The sequence below is a fragment of the Carassius auratus genome, chromosome 2, assembly GCF_003368295.1.
Source record: "Carassius auratus strain Wakin chromosome 2, ASM336829v1, whole genome shotgun sequence".
In the NCBI taxonomy this organism is placed as follows: Eukaryota; Metazoa; Chordata; class Actinopteri; order Cypriniformes; family Cyprinidae; genus Carassius; species Carassius auratus.
Window position 1 is genome coordinate 16,330,632 of NC_039244.1, and position 18,677 is coordinate 16,349,308.

The following is an 18,677-nucleotide window of genomic DNA, read 5'->3' on the forward strand; positions in this document are numbered from 1 at the left end:
TCTCAGGTGTGGAGTGATCATATTCTGATGAGTATTTTATTGTTTTGTTTAAAGCTTCATTTATTTATTTTTATTCAGTAAAAGTTAGGGGTGTAAAGATATTAGAACCAAACCGAAAAGCCTCCCACAATGCGCATCACAGTACTCTTGGTATGTACCGCGGTTCTCTTTCAAGACTTGAATTTGAACTGATAGACTAACTCAAAAAAAAATTTCATCATGTCCCTCTTGCAAACACCGATGTCTTAAGTGAACATAAACAGTTGAGAAAGATTACTCATGTGTATCAGTGTACTAGGTCTGTGAATTATGTTTGAAACGGGTCATATGACATTGCTAAAAAGAATATTAAGTTGTGTATTTGTTGTGTATAATGCAATGTGTTTATGCAATGTATTATGCATTTTTTTCTCACATAATGTACATTATTGTTGCTCCTCTATACACTGTAATTTCAATTTTTACAAAGCTCATCGTTCTGAAAAGCCAGGTGTACACTGATTGACCAGCTATCCAGTGTGTTTTGATTGGCTGAATACCTCAAGCATGTGATGGAAATGTTATGCTGCTTAACATACTGTGATGCCGTTTTTTTCCCAGCACGATGAGACAAGACCAATAAAACCCATTAAAAACTAGGCATTTGTTGCATCCAGTGGGGACATAATTACTGATTATAATGACTTTTCTTGTGTTTTTAAACATTGTGTATGGTGCCACGAAAACATAAAACCATGTCTGCCTTTGTGATCAGAGAATCACAAACTATAAGCGCTACTCTACACCTCTCAAAACTCACGTTTGAATCGTCAGTGGCAAATTCTTTAAATATAAAAAGTGGAGGAACAGCAGTCTATTCCTGCTGTCTGTGCTTTAAATGTTAAACAACAAAAGACAGGGAACTCACTTCTCTTAAATGAAAAACTTTTGCAACTTCAGGGATTGGTCTTTAATTTGTACAGTGAAATATGTACTGTTATTTTACATTTGATTACTTTTACATTTATGTGCCTGTTAAACACCTGAAAAACACTGTTTATTTTATTTATATCTTTGCTCTTTGTTGTATTTAGCTGTGCTGTTGCTTTGTTTATTTGTTATTATTTTCTCTATTTTTATTTTTCCCCTGAACATAGCACATACCGAACCGAACCGTGACCCTAAAGCTCTGTACCCAACTATCTCATATGAAGTAGTTCTAACGATGCCTTGTCCTGTCATGTAAATAATCCAACATTATTCCTTTAATTAAGTATTATGTCATATTTATTATAAAATTATATCTCATACTGATAAAAGAGGCCAGTAAAAAGTCCATATTCCTAATCGAAAAAATCGAAAATTCCCAATCCGATTCCGTATTGTATTTAATAATAATAATAATAATAATAATAATAATAATAATAATAATAATAATAATAATAATAGCATCTTTAATGCTTATTTACTTTAATGTATAATTTATATATATGCTAACATTATGCATATCGAGCTGTAGTAGTTCGTACTGTACGTAATTTATCCACAGCTTAGCGCAGTCACCTTCCGGAAAACGTCAGAAAGTGTCGCGTGCTCTGCGCGTGCGCGCTGTGCTGTCGTAAATCGATACCTTAGCAGCACATTCAGATCCAGAGGCCACAAACATGCTCAGCGGAGCTGTAATATAGTCGATTAACCAGTAGCTTGATCAGCGCTATCTGAAAGCACTACACGAAAAAAGGGGCCTGGTCTGGGCTTATGCGGCGATCGATTTCGTCATGATGTATTTTAGATAGTCATAAACTGATATTGTGTGTTTTGTTCCGCGGTGTGTGTTATGTGTTGACTGTAAAGAGGACAGTGCGTCACCGTACAAGATGGACACCGCCGAAGAAGGTAAGCAGTCTAGACACGGAGGCATCGTGGCTGCTGTCTGTTTGCTTGTTGTTGATTTTTAAATGTGATTTGACTAAAGTATGTTTATCATTATGATGATTTAGCCGAGCGCGCAACCAAATATGCATCTGTAACGTTAACCGATGTGGCCTTTGCAAGCTAGCGATCGAGCTAAATGTTTTCATGCAAGCTTGGTGTATAGTACAGCTGTCATCCTCCAAGAACAGCAAAGTAAAGAAACTATTATGAATTTAAACTTGATTTTGACTATAGAACGGCATGGGAATTTTTCTAAAGCACATTAATCATATAAAGTAGTTTTAGCCATTATCATATAATGATACAACTTACGTGGAATGGTCTATTTGTGTATTTTTGTGTATCAGGTGTAAACGCACATGAAATATGATGAGAAAAATTAAACGTAGTAGATCAGTCAAATCACGTGCACTGTCTTTAAAACCCATTGATATTTGAACGGCATGTTTATGTGTGATAGTTGTCTCTCCTGTTAATTATTATTATCTAGTTAAAGTTTATACAGTTGTAAGCAAGTTGTAAGAAGAGGGTAAAGATGACCAGGAGATTGATTGGCAATAATCTTGCATGTGTCTTCCATTTTGTTCTTCTTCATCTGTATAAATTGAAAATCACAACGTGTAATTAAGTCTAATTTCTTAACTCATAGCCTTTCATGATTTGGCAGGTACAGTGTGTTTGTTGCAACACTCATATCCTGTTAATTTAATTGAATGTGTTCTGTATATATCTGTTTTAAATGTTTATTTTGCCCATCTTTTCTGCCAGCTGATATATGTAGGGTGTGTCGATCTGAGGGAACTCAGGACAAACCCCTCTTCCATCCCTGCGTGTGTACTGGAAGCATTAAGTTCATCCACCAAGAATGGTAAGAACTTTGTTAATTCGGTGACGAATTCCCTGTAAGTATAACTATTTTTATAATGTTTTATAAGATGCTTTTTGGGTCAAACAATGTTAAGTACCTGCCAACGTGTCAGATTTGTGTTCCAACGTGTGCGTTGTTTTTAACTCCGAAATGGGACATTAGAAGTAATGCTCAAAGATGACAGCTGGCTCATGCCTAAAGGCACTTTATTATTAGTTTATTATACCTGCTATAAAATTCAGAGGATGTAATTTGAGCAGTTAACCACACTGATCCTGCTGTCCTGCCGTAATAATTCCAGGTGTCAGTAATGGCCAAAAAATGGGACGGCGTGAAATGGAATACCACTTGCAATGTAAGAAGGGGTTCCAAGCTCTGACAAACAAGAATATGATCTGATCTGACAAAGGCCTTGCTGTCCATTAGTGAGCTAAAAGTCAACAAGTGCAGGCATTAAGCATAGTTAAGATGTGGAAGATCCACAGTTGCGGAAAATCTGATCTGAAAATCTTTTTTTTTTCAGGATATTTTGATCAGCAGAATGTTGAAAGGAACCGCATTTATTTGAAATATTGTAATATTATAAACGTCTTTGCTGGAATTTTGATCAGTTGAATGCATTCTTACTGAATAAAAGTATTAAATTCTTAAAAAAAAAAAATAAGTTACTTACCACAACTTTTTGAATGATAATGTATATTGCTTTGGCAAAAGAAAATGGTAAATAAAAAAAGAATATAGTTTTTTGGTTGTGTTGCACATTTCTGTAATACCCTAAATCGACTAATTTGGCATTTCCTGGAACTGAATGTCTGTCAGTAGATTGAGTTAACCTTTCTATTGGGGCCAGTTATTTTCATTAGGCTTTGTGTTCAGCTTTTTGTTGTTTTTGGTTACTGAATGGAGTCAGCAACACCCATTTGACTAACTGACAAGCTGTAACATATGAGCTCAGGGGTCCTCAATGTAACGGTAACTAACTATGGAGTTCCAGCGTTTGTTATTCTTCCCATGTGGGAATGGGAATGGGAAATGAAGCAGGATTTTCTGTGCTTTTTCACACAAGTCAGATCATCATCCTCACATCCACTTCCTGCCCACCTCTTGTGTTTTCACAGCTTGGTGCAGTGGCTTAAACACAGCAGAAAAGAGTACTGCGAATTATGCAAGCACAGATTTGCTTTCACACCAAGTAAGTAACCCACTCTCATATTATTCTTCAGGGGAGGTAAAGCCATGAACAGTTCTATAGAGTCACAGCGGCCTGGAATGGCCAGTTCAATAGCAGCAATTGTGTGCTTCAGAGCGATCGGGCTCTATGGGTTGATCATGTGATGTAAAAGCATGGCACTCGTGTTGTTTGACGTAGCTGCTCTTTGCTGAGGTGAAAAAACCTTTTACACCCAGAGTGAGTTGTTGCATGGTTTTGCTACAATTTGGGTTTTTTAACTTAGTTTTAGTCTTTGCTCTTCAGAAGCTTTGGAAGGACTTTAAACACAAGCCCTATGGAAAGCATTACTTCCAGTTTTCTGTGGGAACTTAATGTATTACTTAACATAGAATGACACGTTTAATCAAACCGGCACCAAAATCACAATGTTAAATCACAAAGACTGTGATTTAATTAAATGACTATAGTGTGCTGTGTGTTTTAGAGTGAAGCATGGCACTGTGTTCTTGTACACACAAGCTCTTTATTCTCATTGTTTGGAAGAGATGCCTCTTTTACACTTCTGTTTGCAGAGTTCTGCTTTTTCAAAGTCATGATCTATATTAAATATATTTATTAAACAAATTTGATTAGTTAATTTACTTAAACAGTTTGCAGATGATTATGAGCATCTTAAATTGGAATTAAATTACATTTATAATCCCAATTTTCAGTACTGAATGGTACACTTCCAGTGGAGCCCAAACTGTTTATCAACAATTGTAATATAAAATGCATTAAAATCCTCATCTCTTTTCCTTTCAGTTTACTCCCCAGACATGCCTTCACGGCTCCCGGTGCAGGACATTTTCGCAGGACTGGTCACCAGTATAGGCACGGCTATCCGATACTGGTTTCATTACACGCTAGTTGCCTTCGCTTGGCTGGGGGTTGTACCTCTAACAGCATGTAAGTGATGCCCAGAGGTCACAGTCTGGTACGCTGTTAGTAGTATACTCTCTTTATCCCTATGTTGTGCATTGTATGTGATGTTACTCATATGTAATGTTCTCCTTTTCCTGTAGGTCGCATCTATAAGTGTCTGTTCACTGGATCTGTAAGCTCCCTCCTGACTCTTCCCTTAGACATGCTCTCCACGTACGTACAAGACAGGAAAGCTCTCAAGTTTTCTCCTCAAAATATTTATTTGCGTTGCTTATTGGCTTAGTGTGAACTCTGATGGGTTATTTCAATACTCGCTGCGGTCTCGGGTTTAGCCGTGGATGGGGTTGCGTGGGGAATTGTAATGGATGGATATTTCAGAAGTGATGATCAGTGAATGTTCATGCTCTGCAGAGAGAACTTGCTTGCTGACTGCCTGCAGGGCTGCTTTGTGGTGACCTGCACCCTCTGCGCCTTCATCAGTCTGGTGTGGCTGCGGGAGCAGATTGTTCACGGTGGAGCTCCTTTGTGGTTGGAGCATAACCAGCAGCAACCTGCCAATGCTGCAGGACCGGCCAATGAGGTACGAGACTCATGTGACATGCTGCTTTTCATCATATTGAATGCATAACACCCTCAAATTGAATGGATTTGGAATAAACAATGGTGATACATTAATACAAATTCACTTTACAATGCACTTTCTTTTTATTTGAGTTGTCATTTATACATTGGCATCTACCATTCAAAAGGTTGTGGTCGGTAGGAATTTTTTTACAAATGTTTTTGAAAGAAGACTCTGCATCATTTTGATTTGAGCACAACACAGTAGCCTGGCTGACCTTCTGTCATCTTCAAATCCCCCATTATCTCCTGAATCTGGAGACTGCACTCTTACCAAAATAGCTGCTTGTTTTTTTTTTTTTTTTTTTTTTTATTGGTTTGAACCAGATGCAGTTTACTACTACTTGACAAATGTATATACTCTACCAAAGTTGATTCCAGTCAGTAGAACGTTTTCTTCTTTATTAATATCCTATCCATTAGGCTGCTGGCCAGGGTAATGGGGGTGGTGAAAACCAGCCCATGCCTGCACCGGCCGAACCTCCAGCAGAAAACGCTGCAGCGGCTGAAGCTCCTGACCTCCCCGCTGACGTTGCGGAAGAGATGGAGCTGGATAATGAAGATGAGGAGGATGGAGGAGCCGAAGATGTGGCGGATGCCAACAATGGAGCACAGGGTATGACGGCTTTAATTAAACAAATGAGCAATGTTTCATTGGGTATAAATGTTGACTGGTGCAAAAAGCTGTTGGGCAGCAAAATTGTATATGTTCTGTGCAGATGATATGAACTGGAATGCTCTGGAATGGGATCGTGCAGCTGAAGAGCTCACTTGGGAAAGGGTGAGACTATATGTCACTGTATCATACATGCATCATACCAGAATCTTTCAGAAAAACATTAAACCTGTTCCCCCCCTTCTTTCAGATGCTTGGGCTTGATGGGTCCCTGGTTTTTCTGGTGAGTGACACAAATATTTCATTTCTCAAAAAACATCCATTTCATAAGAACCAATAATTAATGTGTTTTTTTGGGGGGGTTATTTTTGTTTTAGGAGCATGTGTTTTGGGTGGTCTCACTCAACACGCTCTTCATCTTGGTGTTTGGTAAGCATCACTGCAGATTAGTTTAAATCTAATTATAACATTCATGCATTCATGTTAAGTAACCCATTATGAAAACACTGACTATGATCTCTAACTTCTACTCTTGAAATCATATCAGCTTTCTGTCCCTACCATATTGGCCACTTCTCAGTGGTTGGACTTGGTTTTGAAGAGTATGTAAGTATCAGATCAGTTTTAGAATTTTTTTTTTATCTAGCTTGACTTAAAAATAAATAAATAATGTAAATGCAGTTTCAACATTGACAATTGTCTCGCATCTGCTTTCAGGTCCGTGCCTCACACTTTGAGGGACTCATCACCACTATAGTTGGATATGTCCTTTTGGCCATCACACTCATTGTGTGTCATGTATCCTTAATCGCTCAATAACATCTGAAATAATCACCATTTAAGGCTGGTGTGTTTTTTGCTGTCGTACGAGCTCAGAAATCATTCTGCTCTCTACACTGCACAATAAATCTCTCTTTTTATTTGTCACTTTGTTGTCCGAACTTGCACCATGTACACCCGGCTTAACTACCTACCTTCTCTGGTTTACCAAGTCTTTCAGGAAGTTACACACCAAATATGTCTAGGCAATTTATTTATTTATTTTTGTGTGTGAAATTGCCACACATCCACCTCCAAGTCATCCAGTGTCATTTTATGTTGTCTTCTAGGGCAGAATTACAGAAACGCTCCTAAAGGTGCCGTTTACCCTTGTTCGGGGTTTGTTTTTTTACAGGCCAAATTCAGTTTCAGTGGGAATCGACTCAATATGAATCATGTTGGTCGTGTGCATTCACCGTGTCAGCCAACAGAAAGTTGCTTGGTTTGAAAGTGACTTCTGTGTGAGCTGTGCCTCATATATCGTGACACTATTGAAAATTTTGCCCAAAACTTTGCTGAAATTTCACTTATGTGACCACACTTTACGTCAGAGCCATATCTATTTAATAGCCATAACAATTTCAGTTAGGGTCTTGTTTAGAACATTGAACTTCTCATATGTTAACTAGACTTAAGATGGGAAGTTCCTGTAATCTAGTCTCTGATGTTCCTTTCCTTAATTCAGATCTCAGGGATTAGCAGCGCTGGTGAGATTTCAAAGATCACGCCGCTTGTTAGGAGTCTGCTACATTGTGGTTAAGGTCAGTTACATCAGCAGTTTAAATGTGCTGTTCTATAAAGCCAGGATTGCTATACTTGTTGAGTAAGAAAGGGCAGAAACAATGACTTGATAACATTGGTTGCAACAACTGGTTTTGCAAACGATTTTTGGGATTTACGGTAATTCTATGTTCTCAATCACGCTAATGCTATAATTGGGTACATAAGCTTAGATTACAGGCCTGTGCCTGATACACTTATTTATGCAATTTACATTTGCCTCTTGTTTAGTACCTGTCATGTATGTCTTTTATTGAAGCTCCTATTAAATTATAATCTTGTTTCTTCTAGGTGTCTCTTCTAGTAGTTGTAGAGATTGGTGTGTTCCCCCTCATCTGCGGCTGGTGGCTTGATATCTGCTCTCTGGTATTTCTTTTCAATTCATCAAATTAATTTAGGCTATGCGCACTCATTTTTGGTCATGTTGGCCCAAAAAGGTCTAGTATTTGGAGCTGATTTAAGCTAGGATTGCTTAGCATTCCCATTTATCTCAATGTTAGCTGCTCTGCTTCATTTCTTTTTTTTATTTTTATGAAGAAAAACGTGAGTGCAAATTTTAAGCCTTAGTAAGTTTAGTTTAGGAACCTTATCCTTAGTACTTTTCATACAGTAAAGGTAAAAAAAAAATGTATCTCTGTGTTTTGTAGGAAATGTTTGATGCCTCATTGAAAGACAGAGAGTTGAGTTTTGAATCCGCTCCAGGGACCACCATGTTCCTCCACTGGCTGGTGGGGATGGTCTACGTCTTCTATTTCGCCTCTTTCATTCTTCTACTTAGAGAGGTGGGCATTTCTAAATCAGTTTAATCACGCAGGAGATTTTTCAGGAGATTTTTTAGAATGCTGTCCTTGTATTTCTCAGGTTCTAAGGCCTGGAGTCTTGTGGTTTCTCAGAAATCTGAATGATCCAGATTTCAACCCAGTGCAAGAAATGATACACCTACCAATATATAGACACTTGAGAAGATTCATACTATCAGTGGTGGGTAAATGTTCACCTCTTTTTGAAACCCTTTTCAAATGATCCCCTTAAATTTCACAGTATAAAGAAAATTAGATGGGAGGAAAAATGATTCAATGCTTTTGCATTCTCTTGCAAAATAATAGTTTTCCTCCTAGAAACCTTTGCATTCACTCGCAAAACTTTTGTGATGGAATTAATGTGAAGTGGGAGGAAAAACTATATTTCAGTGTTCAAGTTTCTCAATGGAACACAATACTTTCATGAGTATGCAAATGTGTTTCTCAGGAGAAAGCACTGAAATGTTTTTCCTTCCATCACATATTTTGTTCCATCACCATGTCCCCTAAGGTGCTCTGTGCTCTTCTGTTTTTTCTGTGTTCTTAAATGAACAGGTTTTTCTCTTTTCAGGTTGTGTTTGGCTCAATCGTTCTCCTCATGTTGTGGCTTCCTATCCGGATAATCAAACACATCTTCCCTTTATTTCTTCCCTACAATGTGATGCTTTACAGGTAAATAAAATGTATTTCCATATCATTATCAAAGTCTTAACGTTTAATGTTCCTTGTGATAATTATCTAAACTTTGTGTATAAATCCAGTCAGAGATCACAGCCAGGAGAAGCAAAGTTCTTTCTCTGTGTGACTTTGTTTAAAAGGGCCATAAAAATGGCTAATTACTGCTGTCATGGCAGACCTTTGCTTCGTTACCTAATGAGTGTCAGGACTCTCTGTAGTGTCAGGTGGGCCTGTTGCATCATTTGGCAGGTGTGTTACACCTGATGTCATCATTCCCAGCACAGCATTACTACTGTCTGATATTGCAGAGAGCCATTAATATAATGTCCACAACTGTAACGTCATAGAAAATCCCCTCACTCTATGTTTGTGTATCTTACCCTGTGTAACCCTGCTGTCCTCTCAGCTGTGCTGTGTACATTGGTCACTATGAGAGTACTTTGAACAGCTGTAGTGTTTGCTAGGGCACTGACTCCTGCTTCTGTAGAAAGAGGCCATCCTTCACATGATGGGGGCTTTTAATTATGGTTTGAATGACTGAGAAACCTGATGTTTGAAGTTTCTCTTTGAACTTTCAAAACCAAAAACTTTCAAAAAACTTTCAAAATAAGAATACTCTTCTGTAGTCGTACATGTTTGTGAGATCGTGAGTAAATTATGTCAGAATATTCATTTATTGGTATACTCTCCCTTTAATTTTTAGCTTCAACATTACAATGTCCTGTTCTCTCCTGGCCTGTTGTTTGACTCCTCAGGTTAACTCTGAAATGAGTTCTTAGAATATTGGTTTTCAATTTATGAGTAGAATTAAGGGCTGCTCACACCAAGGACAATAGTTACCGTATTTTTGAGACTATAAGTCACACTTTTGTTCATAGTTTGGCTGGTCCTGCGACTTATAGTCAGGTGCGACTTATTTATCAAAATTAATTTGACATGAACCAAGAGAAATTAACTAAAAGAAAACATTACCGTCTTCAGCTGCGAGAGGGTGCTCTGTGCTGCTCAGTGCTCCCGTAGTCTACACTGAGCAGCATAGAGCGCCCTTTCGTGGCTATAGACAGTAATGTTTTCTCTTGGTTCTTGGTTCTTGGGTCTAAATAAATGCGATTTATTGTCCAGTGCGACTTGTATGTTTTTTCTTCCTCATCATGACGTATTTTTGGACTGATGTGACTTGTACTAAGGTGCGACATATAGTCCGTAAAAAAAAAACGGTATATTGATAATTGTAACTTAAAAGTTTTAATAACCAATAATAATAAATTTCAGATTTTATTTTATAATTTTTTTCAGCTGATAAATGCTAAAAACATTGAAAGTCTATCAAAACTTACTAACTTTAAAGAGCTAAAGAATTTAAAGCAGAAAACGCCTGGAAAATCATGGTTTAAAAGCAAAAATTAAATTGCTGCAGAACGACTACAACGGTAGTAGGGTAAATCACACCACAGCAAGCTCATGCACTCACATAAAAGGGGCAGTAGTGTTGCTTTATTTTTAAAACGTTCCTTTTAGTATTTATGAATTGAATGTATGGAATGAACTTGTCTGGGAGTCATGGTGTGAAATTGTTATTTAAAGAGTTCCAAAAGGGCAGGAAAAATGCGATAGCCCAGGCAATTTTATTTAAAAACCAATTCCATAGAGACCCCATGAACGTTTAGCATTATGGATGAACCGCTCTATTCGCTAAATGAGAACAGTGATACCAGTCGTTCATATACAATAAGTAATGACTTTCTCTCCCTCTCTCTCTCTTTCAGCGATGCTCCAGTGAGTGAGCTGTCTCTGGAGTTGCTATTGTTGCAGGTTGTTCTTCCTGCTCTGTTGGAACAGGGACATACGCGGCAGTGGCTCAAAGGTCTGGTGCGAGCGTGGACCGTGACGGCTGGCTACTTGCTGTGAGTCTTATATACACATTTACCCTGTTGCTCATTACGTCTGTTAACCTCATGTACTGAAATGACTTTTCCTGGTTCTCTCTGTGTTGTCCTAAAGAAATCTGTGACTGGAATTGAACTTTGCGTTAGGGTAGCACGATCATGACAAATCATAATTGTAGAATATTCCCGTTGATGTTATAATCGCAATTATTCGTTTTGATTTAATAGGTCTTAGGTTAAAATGTATTGTGGTTAGGTTAAAATATGATGTGGTATTTTGACTGCTCTCATTTGATTATAATCAACACATTGATTTTACTTGGAGGGCTTAGTTCACCTTTTCTCTCTTTCTTTCTTGAATTTCTTGAATCTTGAAGGAGTAATGATCATCTCAATCAATGCTTTCAGGGACTTGCACTCTTACTTGCTGGGAGACCAGGAAGACAATGAGAACAATGCCAACCAGCAGGCCAACAACAACAACCAGCAGGCCCGAAACAACGCCATTCCTGTGGTGGGAGAAGGACTGCACGCTGCCCACCAGGCCATACTGCAGCAGGGGGGCCCAGTGGGCTTTCAGCCCTACCACCGGCCAATGAAATTCCCTCTAAGGGTACTCTGTCCTGTATACTTTTATATTTCAGTGAATGTTTTGATTTTGTGAATCTGATTTTCAGATGAATGATCTTTTAATATTTGTCTTCCTGTTTTGGCCACCTGTAGATTGTGTTGCTGATTTTGTTCATGTGCGTGACGCTGCTTTTGGCCAGTTTGGTGTGTCTCACGTTACCAGGTGAGCGTCCATCAAATTGGGATGTCTTATCATTTGCTCACCGTCTTGATTTAATCAAACCTGTATGACTTATTTTCTTCAGTGGAACACAAATGGGAATTTAAAGTATTGTACTAGTTGAACTTTTTTTTTTTATTGCAATGATGATATTAAAAAAGGATTCAGAAGTACTATAAGTGGTCAGTGTATAAAAGAATAAAAGCACATTAGTCTTAAGGACCTTTTTAATGGTGTTTTAAAGCAGTTTTAAAAGTTGAAGTATTCAGTCGTTGTTCCTTAACTGTATGTAGACGGCGACCAGCACAGCAACATGAACTTACTATAGGGTTAGGATTAGGGTTTAGTTTAGGGTTAGTTGCATGTAATTATCAATAATTTACTGCTATTACTATAATAAATAGATGTAATATTGTATGTAACAAGGACACTGTAAAGTGTTGCCAAAACATCTTCTCCTATGCTCCATGGAATAATAACAGAATTTAAATTACTGTTTATTTTCGTTAAAATAAATGCAGCCTTGGTGATCATAAGGGAGTATAACTTTGAAAAAATACTATAATCTGCTTTTTTAAAAATATGTTCTTTTAAGCTTCCAGAGAATGAGAGCATAGAAAAGTTTGTCTCTCAGATTTTCAGCAGTGCTCTGAATTGTTTATTTGTGTTAATCGCAGTGTTCACTGGACGCTGGCTGATGTCCTTCTGGACGGGCAGTGCTAAGATCCATGAGCTGTACACTGCAGCGTGTGGGCTGTATGTGTGCTGGCTCTCCATCAGAGCAATCACAGTGATGCTGGCCTGGATGCCTCAGGGGCGGACAATCATCCTGCTCAAGGTTGAGGAGTGGACCCTCATGGTACTGAATGCAGTGATTTCATTGTGGCTTAAAAATAAAAGAGAGGACTAGACCAAGTAGTTTTAAAATAGTTATAAAATACTGCATACATGGCTGAAACCAAAGACAGATGATCAGTGTCTACTTTGTCTGTTACTCTCTTTTTTTTTTTGTTAATGTGCCGTTTTGGTGTTTTTGTGTGAATTCAGATTATGAAGACACTGATTGTGGCTGTGCTGTTGGCTGGAGTGATCCCTCTGCTCTTGGGACTGCTTTTCGAGCTGGTGATTGTAGCTCCTCTTAGAGTGCCGCTGGATCAGACGCCTCTGTTCTACCCCTGGCAGGTAAAGCACTCATAGGAGTCCTGCTCTTAAAGGCACAGTTCAGTTAGAAAAGAACAGATTTATTTATAAATATGTTGTTCTAAACCCCTGTGGTTTGCTTCTGTGTAACACAAAAGGTTTATTGTAAAGAACATTCTTTCTGCTCTTTTCCATTTAATGAAAATGAATGAGGACTGGGCCAGTCAAGCTCCAAAATTACACAAAATCCCACTATTAAAGTATCAAAAGCAGTCCGTATGACATAGTTGATATTTGGTCACACTGCATGTTAGAACCAGTGGCTTTCAAAGGTCATATTTATTTTTTTATTCTGTATTTCAAGACAAATCAGTTTGAAATCATGAGTGTAAATAAATGACGAAATTGTCATTTTTAATTGTCATTTATTGAACATCACCAGAGAAAATGTGTTGATGGTCACAGTGCATAAGGTTTCTCCATTAAGAAGCCACATGTATGTTAAAGGGATACTCAAAAGACTCCTTTTCCCTACTAATCTAATCCATCCTGTTTGGAGAACTTAATTTCCACAGGCGCTAAGTGGAGCAGAGGTATGGTTGTGCAAGCGGTATTGACTTTTTTTATTTTTTATTTTTTTTTCTTTATCATTAAGGACTGGGCTTTAGGAGTGCTACATGCCAAAATCATTGCTGCCATCACCCTCATGGGTCCCCAGTGGTGGTTGAAGACCGTAATTGAGCAGGTTAGTGTCTATCATTTGCTCATGATCTCTGTGGTGCTGTTACAGACTCACTAATTGAATAATTTACTGCTTTTCAGGTGTATGCCAATGGAATCAGGAACATTGACCTTCATTTCATCATCAGGAAGCTGGCGGCCCCGGTCATTGCTGTACTGCTGCTTTCTCTTTGCATCCCCTATGTGATCTCTGTAGGCATCGTCCCCCTTCTAGGTAGGTATAAACAATGCCATGTTAGTCAAAGCTCTGTTTCTCAGAACATTTTTCTATTAGGCATAGTTGTATTTAGTGTAAATGTAATTTTTATTTATTTGTTATAATTCTGAAAAGTATGATGCTGTAATTGTTCAGTCAATCTAAAAACTTACTGTTTTCATGCCAGAAAAATACGCCTCTGGTTTAATTCTAAATATAATAAATATAAAATTAAATAATTACATGTATATTTTAAGTCAAATTTGCAAATCGTTTTGTTTACATTGTGGTTTAATATTTTGAGTCTTTTGGGATGCGGTAACAGGCTTTTGCTGCACAGAAATATTCAAGCAATCATGCAGCACATATCAGAAGATTTGCTTTTACAGCCGGGTTAGCGCTCACACTCACTGATCTATGTATAACTGAACCGTGCTCTAGCCCACCCTCTTCCAACCGAGCCAGGGACTTCTAAACGGAACAATCACACTAGTCAAATGAACCAGGCTTTGGGGGTCAAACGCACTCCAGCACGTTTAAGATTGCCTAGTATGAGCACACCCTAATTATTCTCCCACGTCCCGCACACGAGTCTCTACCCGCCCATCAAGTCTCAAATGGCTAGTTTTATATTTAATTACATTTATGTTATAAGTTGAGATTTAGGCTACAATAAATACTGTAACTGCTACTGTGTAAAAGGAGCACTGCTGTAAATAGCATCTTATTTGTTTAAAATGTTTGCAAATCAAATGTTATTTCACTTTTGTTCATGTAGCAGTAGACCTACTTCTACATGAAAAAAAGTGCACAATACACCACTGTTGAATGCATTTTTAGTTTTGTGCATAATGCGATTAATCATAGACAATAATGCAATTTAATCGCGATAAAAAAAAACATGAATCTTTGCCCATATTTACTTTCTTAATAAATAAATATATATATTAAAAGAGGTTTTAGAGTGGCTTCATTCAAAGAGGAAAAAGTCCAGTTATAACAGCTGCATTGTAAATGAGCTCTTTAAGTGCAAGATTCAGATGATATCTGAACAGTTGGGCACCCTTCATACTCTATATGGGAGTTGTATACTGTTGTTTAAGATTCCAGTAAATACCTGTTTGTTTTTGTTGGGTCACGTCCAACTCCCTTTGGGGCTCAATTAAGAGCAGATCACCATCTTACTACATATGTTCACATATACTTACTAATTTCTGTTGCTGAACCACTTAGAGTATTCTGGGTGTATCAGTGACTGTGTGGTACAATTAGTTTATGGATATCTATCATGCCTTAAGAAGGCCAGGTGAGTTCTGAAGGACCTCAGTCACCCAAAATAGAACATTTTCTGCCTGAAATCAGTAAAAAAGCAACATGTATCTTAAGACATGTTTTTCTTGGAGAGGTTTTTTTCTCATGTTACGAAACGTTACCGTACGTTCATTTATCCGTTCCTTCTATTCCTGTCTCTGGATAGGAGTCACTATGGAGATGCAGAATTTGGTGCAGAGGAGAATCTACCCCTTCCTCCTGATGGTAGTGGTGCTGATGGGCATCCTCTTTTTCCAAATCCGACAATTCAAGCGCCTTTATGAGCACATCAAGAATGACAAGTGAGTCATGAGTGTCAGAAATTAACTACTTTCTTAAGAAGCAATACAAATGTCTAGTGCAGGGATGGCGAACTCTGGTCCTGGAGAGCCGCAGTCCTGCAGAGTTTAGCTCCAACGCTTATAAAAACTCATCTGCCTGTAGCTTCCTAGTAACCCTTCAGGCCTTGATTAGTTTGTTCAGATTAGGGTTGAAGCAGAACTCTGCAGTTGTAATAAGATTTTTTTTTAAAAATGCAGCAGAGGTGAGCATAAGGGACTTCTTGCATAAAAATAAAAAAAAAAGTCAGTCACTTCACACCTTATTTACTGACGGCTGGGCTTTGTGTTTTGTTCTTTATTCATCCATGCAGGTACCTTGTTGGACAGAGACTCGTGAACTATGAACGAAAAGCTGGCAAGCCCAGCACTACCACACACAGCAGTTCAGTGCAGGAGTAAAGAGCTTGGGATTGCTCTGGAGTCACTCTCTTTGTGTGCGAGCATGCGTGAATGACTGAATGATCCTTCCTCTACTGCTCCCTCTTTGTGCATCCATACATCCAGCACGTCCACTAAGACTGACCTCTGGCCTCTCTGACCCCGCCAGAAGAAAAGGGCGAAAGAGCCATGTACGGAAAGAAAGAGTGAACCCCTACTGCCAAATGAAAAAAAAAAAAATGAAACGACAGCAAAATTAACTGTGTATTAATTTATTAAATCTAGATGTTACCTCATTTGTGGAGCTTTGTTCGTGGCAAGACTCGACCCACATGGTTCCTTTCATCACCCTCGTGGAGAGGCCAGTCAGACTCCAGGGATGAGATGTCTGGGTCATAACGGAGCTGGACTGTCACATTAGAAACGTTTTATTTATTAGTTTAGAATTTTCAATGAAATTTGATCTTGACGTTTTTGAATGAGAGGGTCTTGTTTGATTCGATGCTTTCGGTAGTGTGTCTTACCTTCATTTCTCGATTGCTTTAACCTCCCTAATTTTATGTGCAGAACAGAAGTGGATGGAGGCCACACCCATCTGCTTCCTGTCATGTGGAAAAGAGGGAATTTTGGTTCATCAACAGTTTGTCCGCGACTGTTGTAGACCAATTCAAGAACATTGAAGCACAGAGTCAGTATCTAGAAGCAGAAGTGTAGTTTGACGGTAGAGTTTATGGCTCACAGTGAGCTGCAGACCCGATCTCTGCCTGCGAGCTCTTCGTTTAACGCTGAAACATCCTTTCATGTAGCTTAGAAGACCGTTGCTAATTGCGTCAGTGGTTATTAAGTTGATCTCGACTGTTGTATGTCCGTCTCGTGCTCAGCATGGCCTAGCAACACTTTTTCATAGATGTAACTCTGGCACATACACAGGTTGTTGCACTTTTTTAATTTAAGAAAGTGTCTTTTAAGAGCAGCGGTACTTTGGAAACCCTTTAGACAACATTTGAAGTCCTTACTCGTATAGGAGCTCACAAACATTAATTAAACTGATTCAAAGCCGAAACATGGTTTATTATTCTTGCTTTGGTTCGGTAGAAGAGTTTCGTGTCTGTTGGTAAGGAGGAGATCCTCAACACGTTTGTAAATAATGTAACTTTTCGAGTCTTCGTAGCTGAGTATGTTTTTCTCCATTTCAGATTTGCTGCTTCTGTTACAGGTTCACGGTTCCCAGAGAATTTGTCGCAGACGGCTTAAGAGATAGTGTTAAATCAGCGCTGAGATTCTATAAGTGACCTTATAGTATCTTATTACACTGAAACTGGATACTGTATGCTTCTTGATAGCTTGCGAAGGCAAATGTTCTATTTTTATATGTGCAACTTAGTGACACCATTTTCATGTTTGCTCAGCCATTGATTTGATTTCCTCTGAAGTTTTCTGAGGTCTGCTAGATTCCAGGTAAAGGTAGTGGTTCAGCACTAAACACCTTTGTGTGTCTGGTTTACTAAGCCTTCTCCTTTTCATAGCATGTTTTTGAGAGAAGTATTCGGTATTCTGAATGTTTTCAAACCTCCTCCTTGGAGGCTCTTGCTGTAATAATTACATCCTCATAATGGCCGATTTTTGTTTGTTTGTTGAAAACTTTTATTACAAATATTAAATCACAGTGTAGTACTTACGGTGCTTTTGTGTCTTTAATCAAACAGATCATTCGTACACTTATTTTTACACAATTCTCAAAATCGAATAATGTGTTTATTACAAAAGATTGTCAATGTAATATAAAGATGTTTGGTATACAAATGACTTTAAAACATGTTTGAAGTATCAAAATAATGAGTTTTGGAACATCTGAATTTATAAGACGCACACAGAGAACTTCACTAAAAGCTAATAAACCTATTGGATGTTTGTGGTACAAAAACAATAAAATGCATGGAAAGGCCGCTAATTGCACAATTCATATTAATAAATAATGCTTCCTCAAGTGAAAAAGTCCACTGGCATTTGTTTAGAACTGTTTTTGACTTTTTGAGTATTAACTGCTTAAATTGTGCATGTTTCTCTACTTATTCAGATGAGATTACTTTTTCACTTGGGAAAGCAATATTTTTGGAGGTTTATAGGTTTCTATTGTAGCTTTAAGCAATCGTCCAGCATGATGATGGACACAGACATCTTTTCTCTTCACAAGACATTAACTGAGGACTGGATACTGTATAACTTGTGGATTATTGTGATGTTTGCAACATACCTGCAGACAGTGAGCAAGTGACGTAATGCTAAATTTCTCCAGATTTTTTCTGATAGAGAAACAAGCTCAAACATCTTTGTTGGCTTGAGATTTTTTTTTCTGCATGTAAGTTGATAGACTACTAGGACTTTTCTTTCTTGCTTTTCTTTTTGCTTCTCATGGTTCCACATTATATTACATCACACTAATTTGTTTGATTTGGTTTAAAATGGCCATTGACATTTTTTTGGCCGAATTTCTTGTCGTATACGGTAGAGATCTAAATTAGAGAACAATCTATAAATACTTGATTTATTTATTAAATTTTTTCTGAAATATTGTTCATCTTTATCGCTCAGAATTTAAAGGAATATTAGCTGTGGTTATACCAATGTTATATTTCTCAAACTGCGCTGGTGTGACCATGGTCCACTCTTCTTCCACTCTCTACCATAGTTTGGTAATTTTAT

General features: G+C 38.0%; 1 protein-coding gene across 1 annotated transcript; it reads left to right on the plus strand.

Annotated features, from left to right (window-relative positions):
* Nucleotides 1-1,587: 1,587 nt before the first annotated feature.
* Nucleotides 1,588-17,653, plus strand: LOC113117826 (E3 ubiquitin-protein ligase MARCH6-like). The gene is made up of 26 exons (XM_026286759.1): nt 1,588-1,875; nt 2,683-2,782; nt 3,901-3,974; nt 4,758-4,901; nt 5,018-5,090; nt 5,289-5,457; nt 5,922-6,114; nt 6,218-6,279; nt 6,365-6,397; nt 6,492-6,543; nt 6,662-6,720; nt 6,832-6,912; nt 7,626-7,694; nt 8,005-8,079; nt 8,361-8,495; nt 8,575-8,694; nt 9,085-9,185; nt 10,958-11,095; nt 11,486-11,690; nt 11,801-11,870; nt 12,545-12,726; nt 12,915-13,049; nt 13,663-13,752; nt 13,830-13,962; nt 15,422-15,557; nt 15,908-17,653. Exons 1-26 carry the CDS (start codon nt 1,857-1,859, stop codon nt 15,993-15,995), a joined length of 2,736 nt encoding a protein of 911 aa, XP_026142544.1. The 5' UTR covers nt 1,588-1,856; the 3' UTR covers nt 15,996-17,653.
* The last annotated feature ends 1,024 nt before the right edge of the window (nt 17,654-18,677 follow it).

Excerpts from the sequence above, each read along its gene's own strand:
- LOC113117826 (XM_026286759.1), top strand. Across the intron at positions 11,096-11,485 it reads GTGACGGCTGGCTACTTGCT|GGACTTGCACTCTTACTTGC; the intron begins GTGAGTCTTATA and ends CAATGCTTTCAG. Across the intron at positions 12,727-12,914 it reads TTGAGGAGTGGACCCTCATG|ATTATGAAGACACTGATTGT; the intron begins GTACTGAATGCA and ends GTGTGAATTCAG.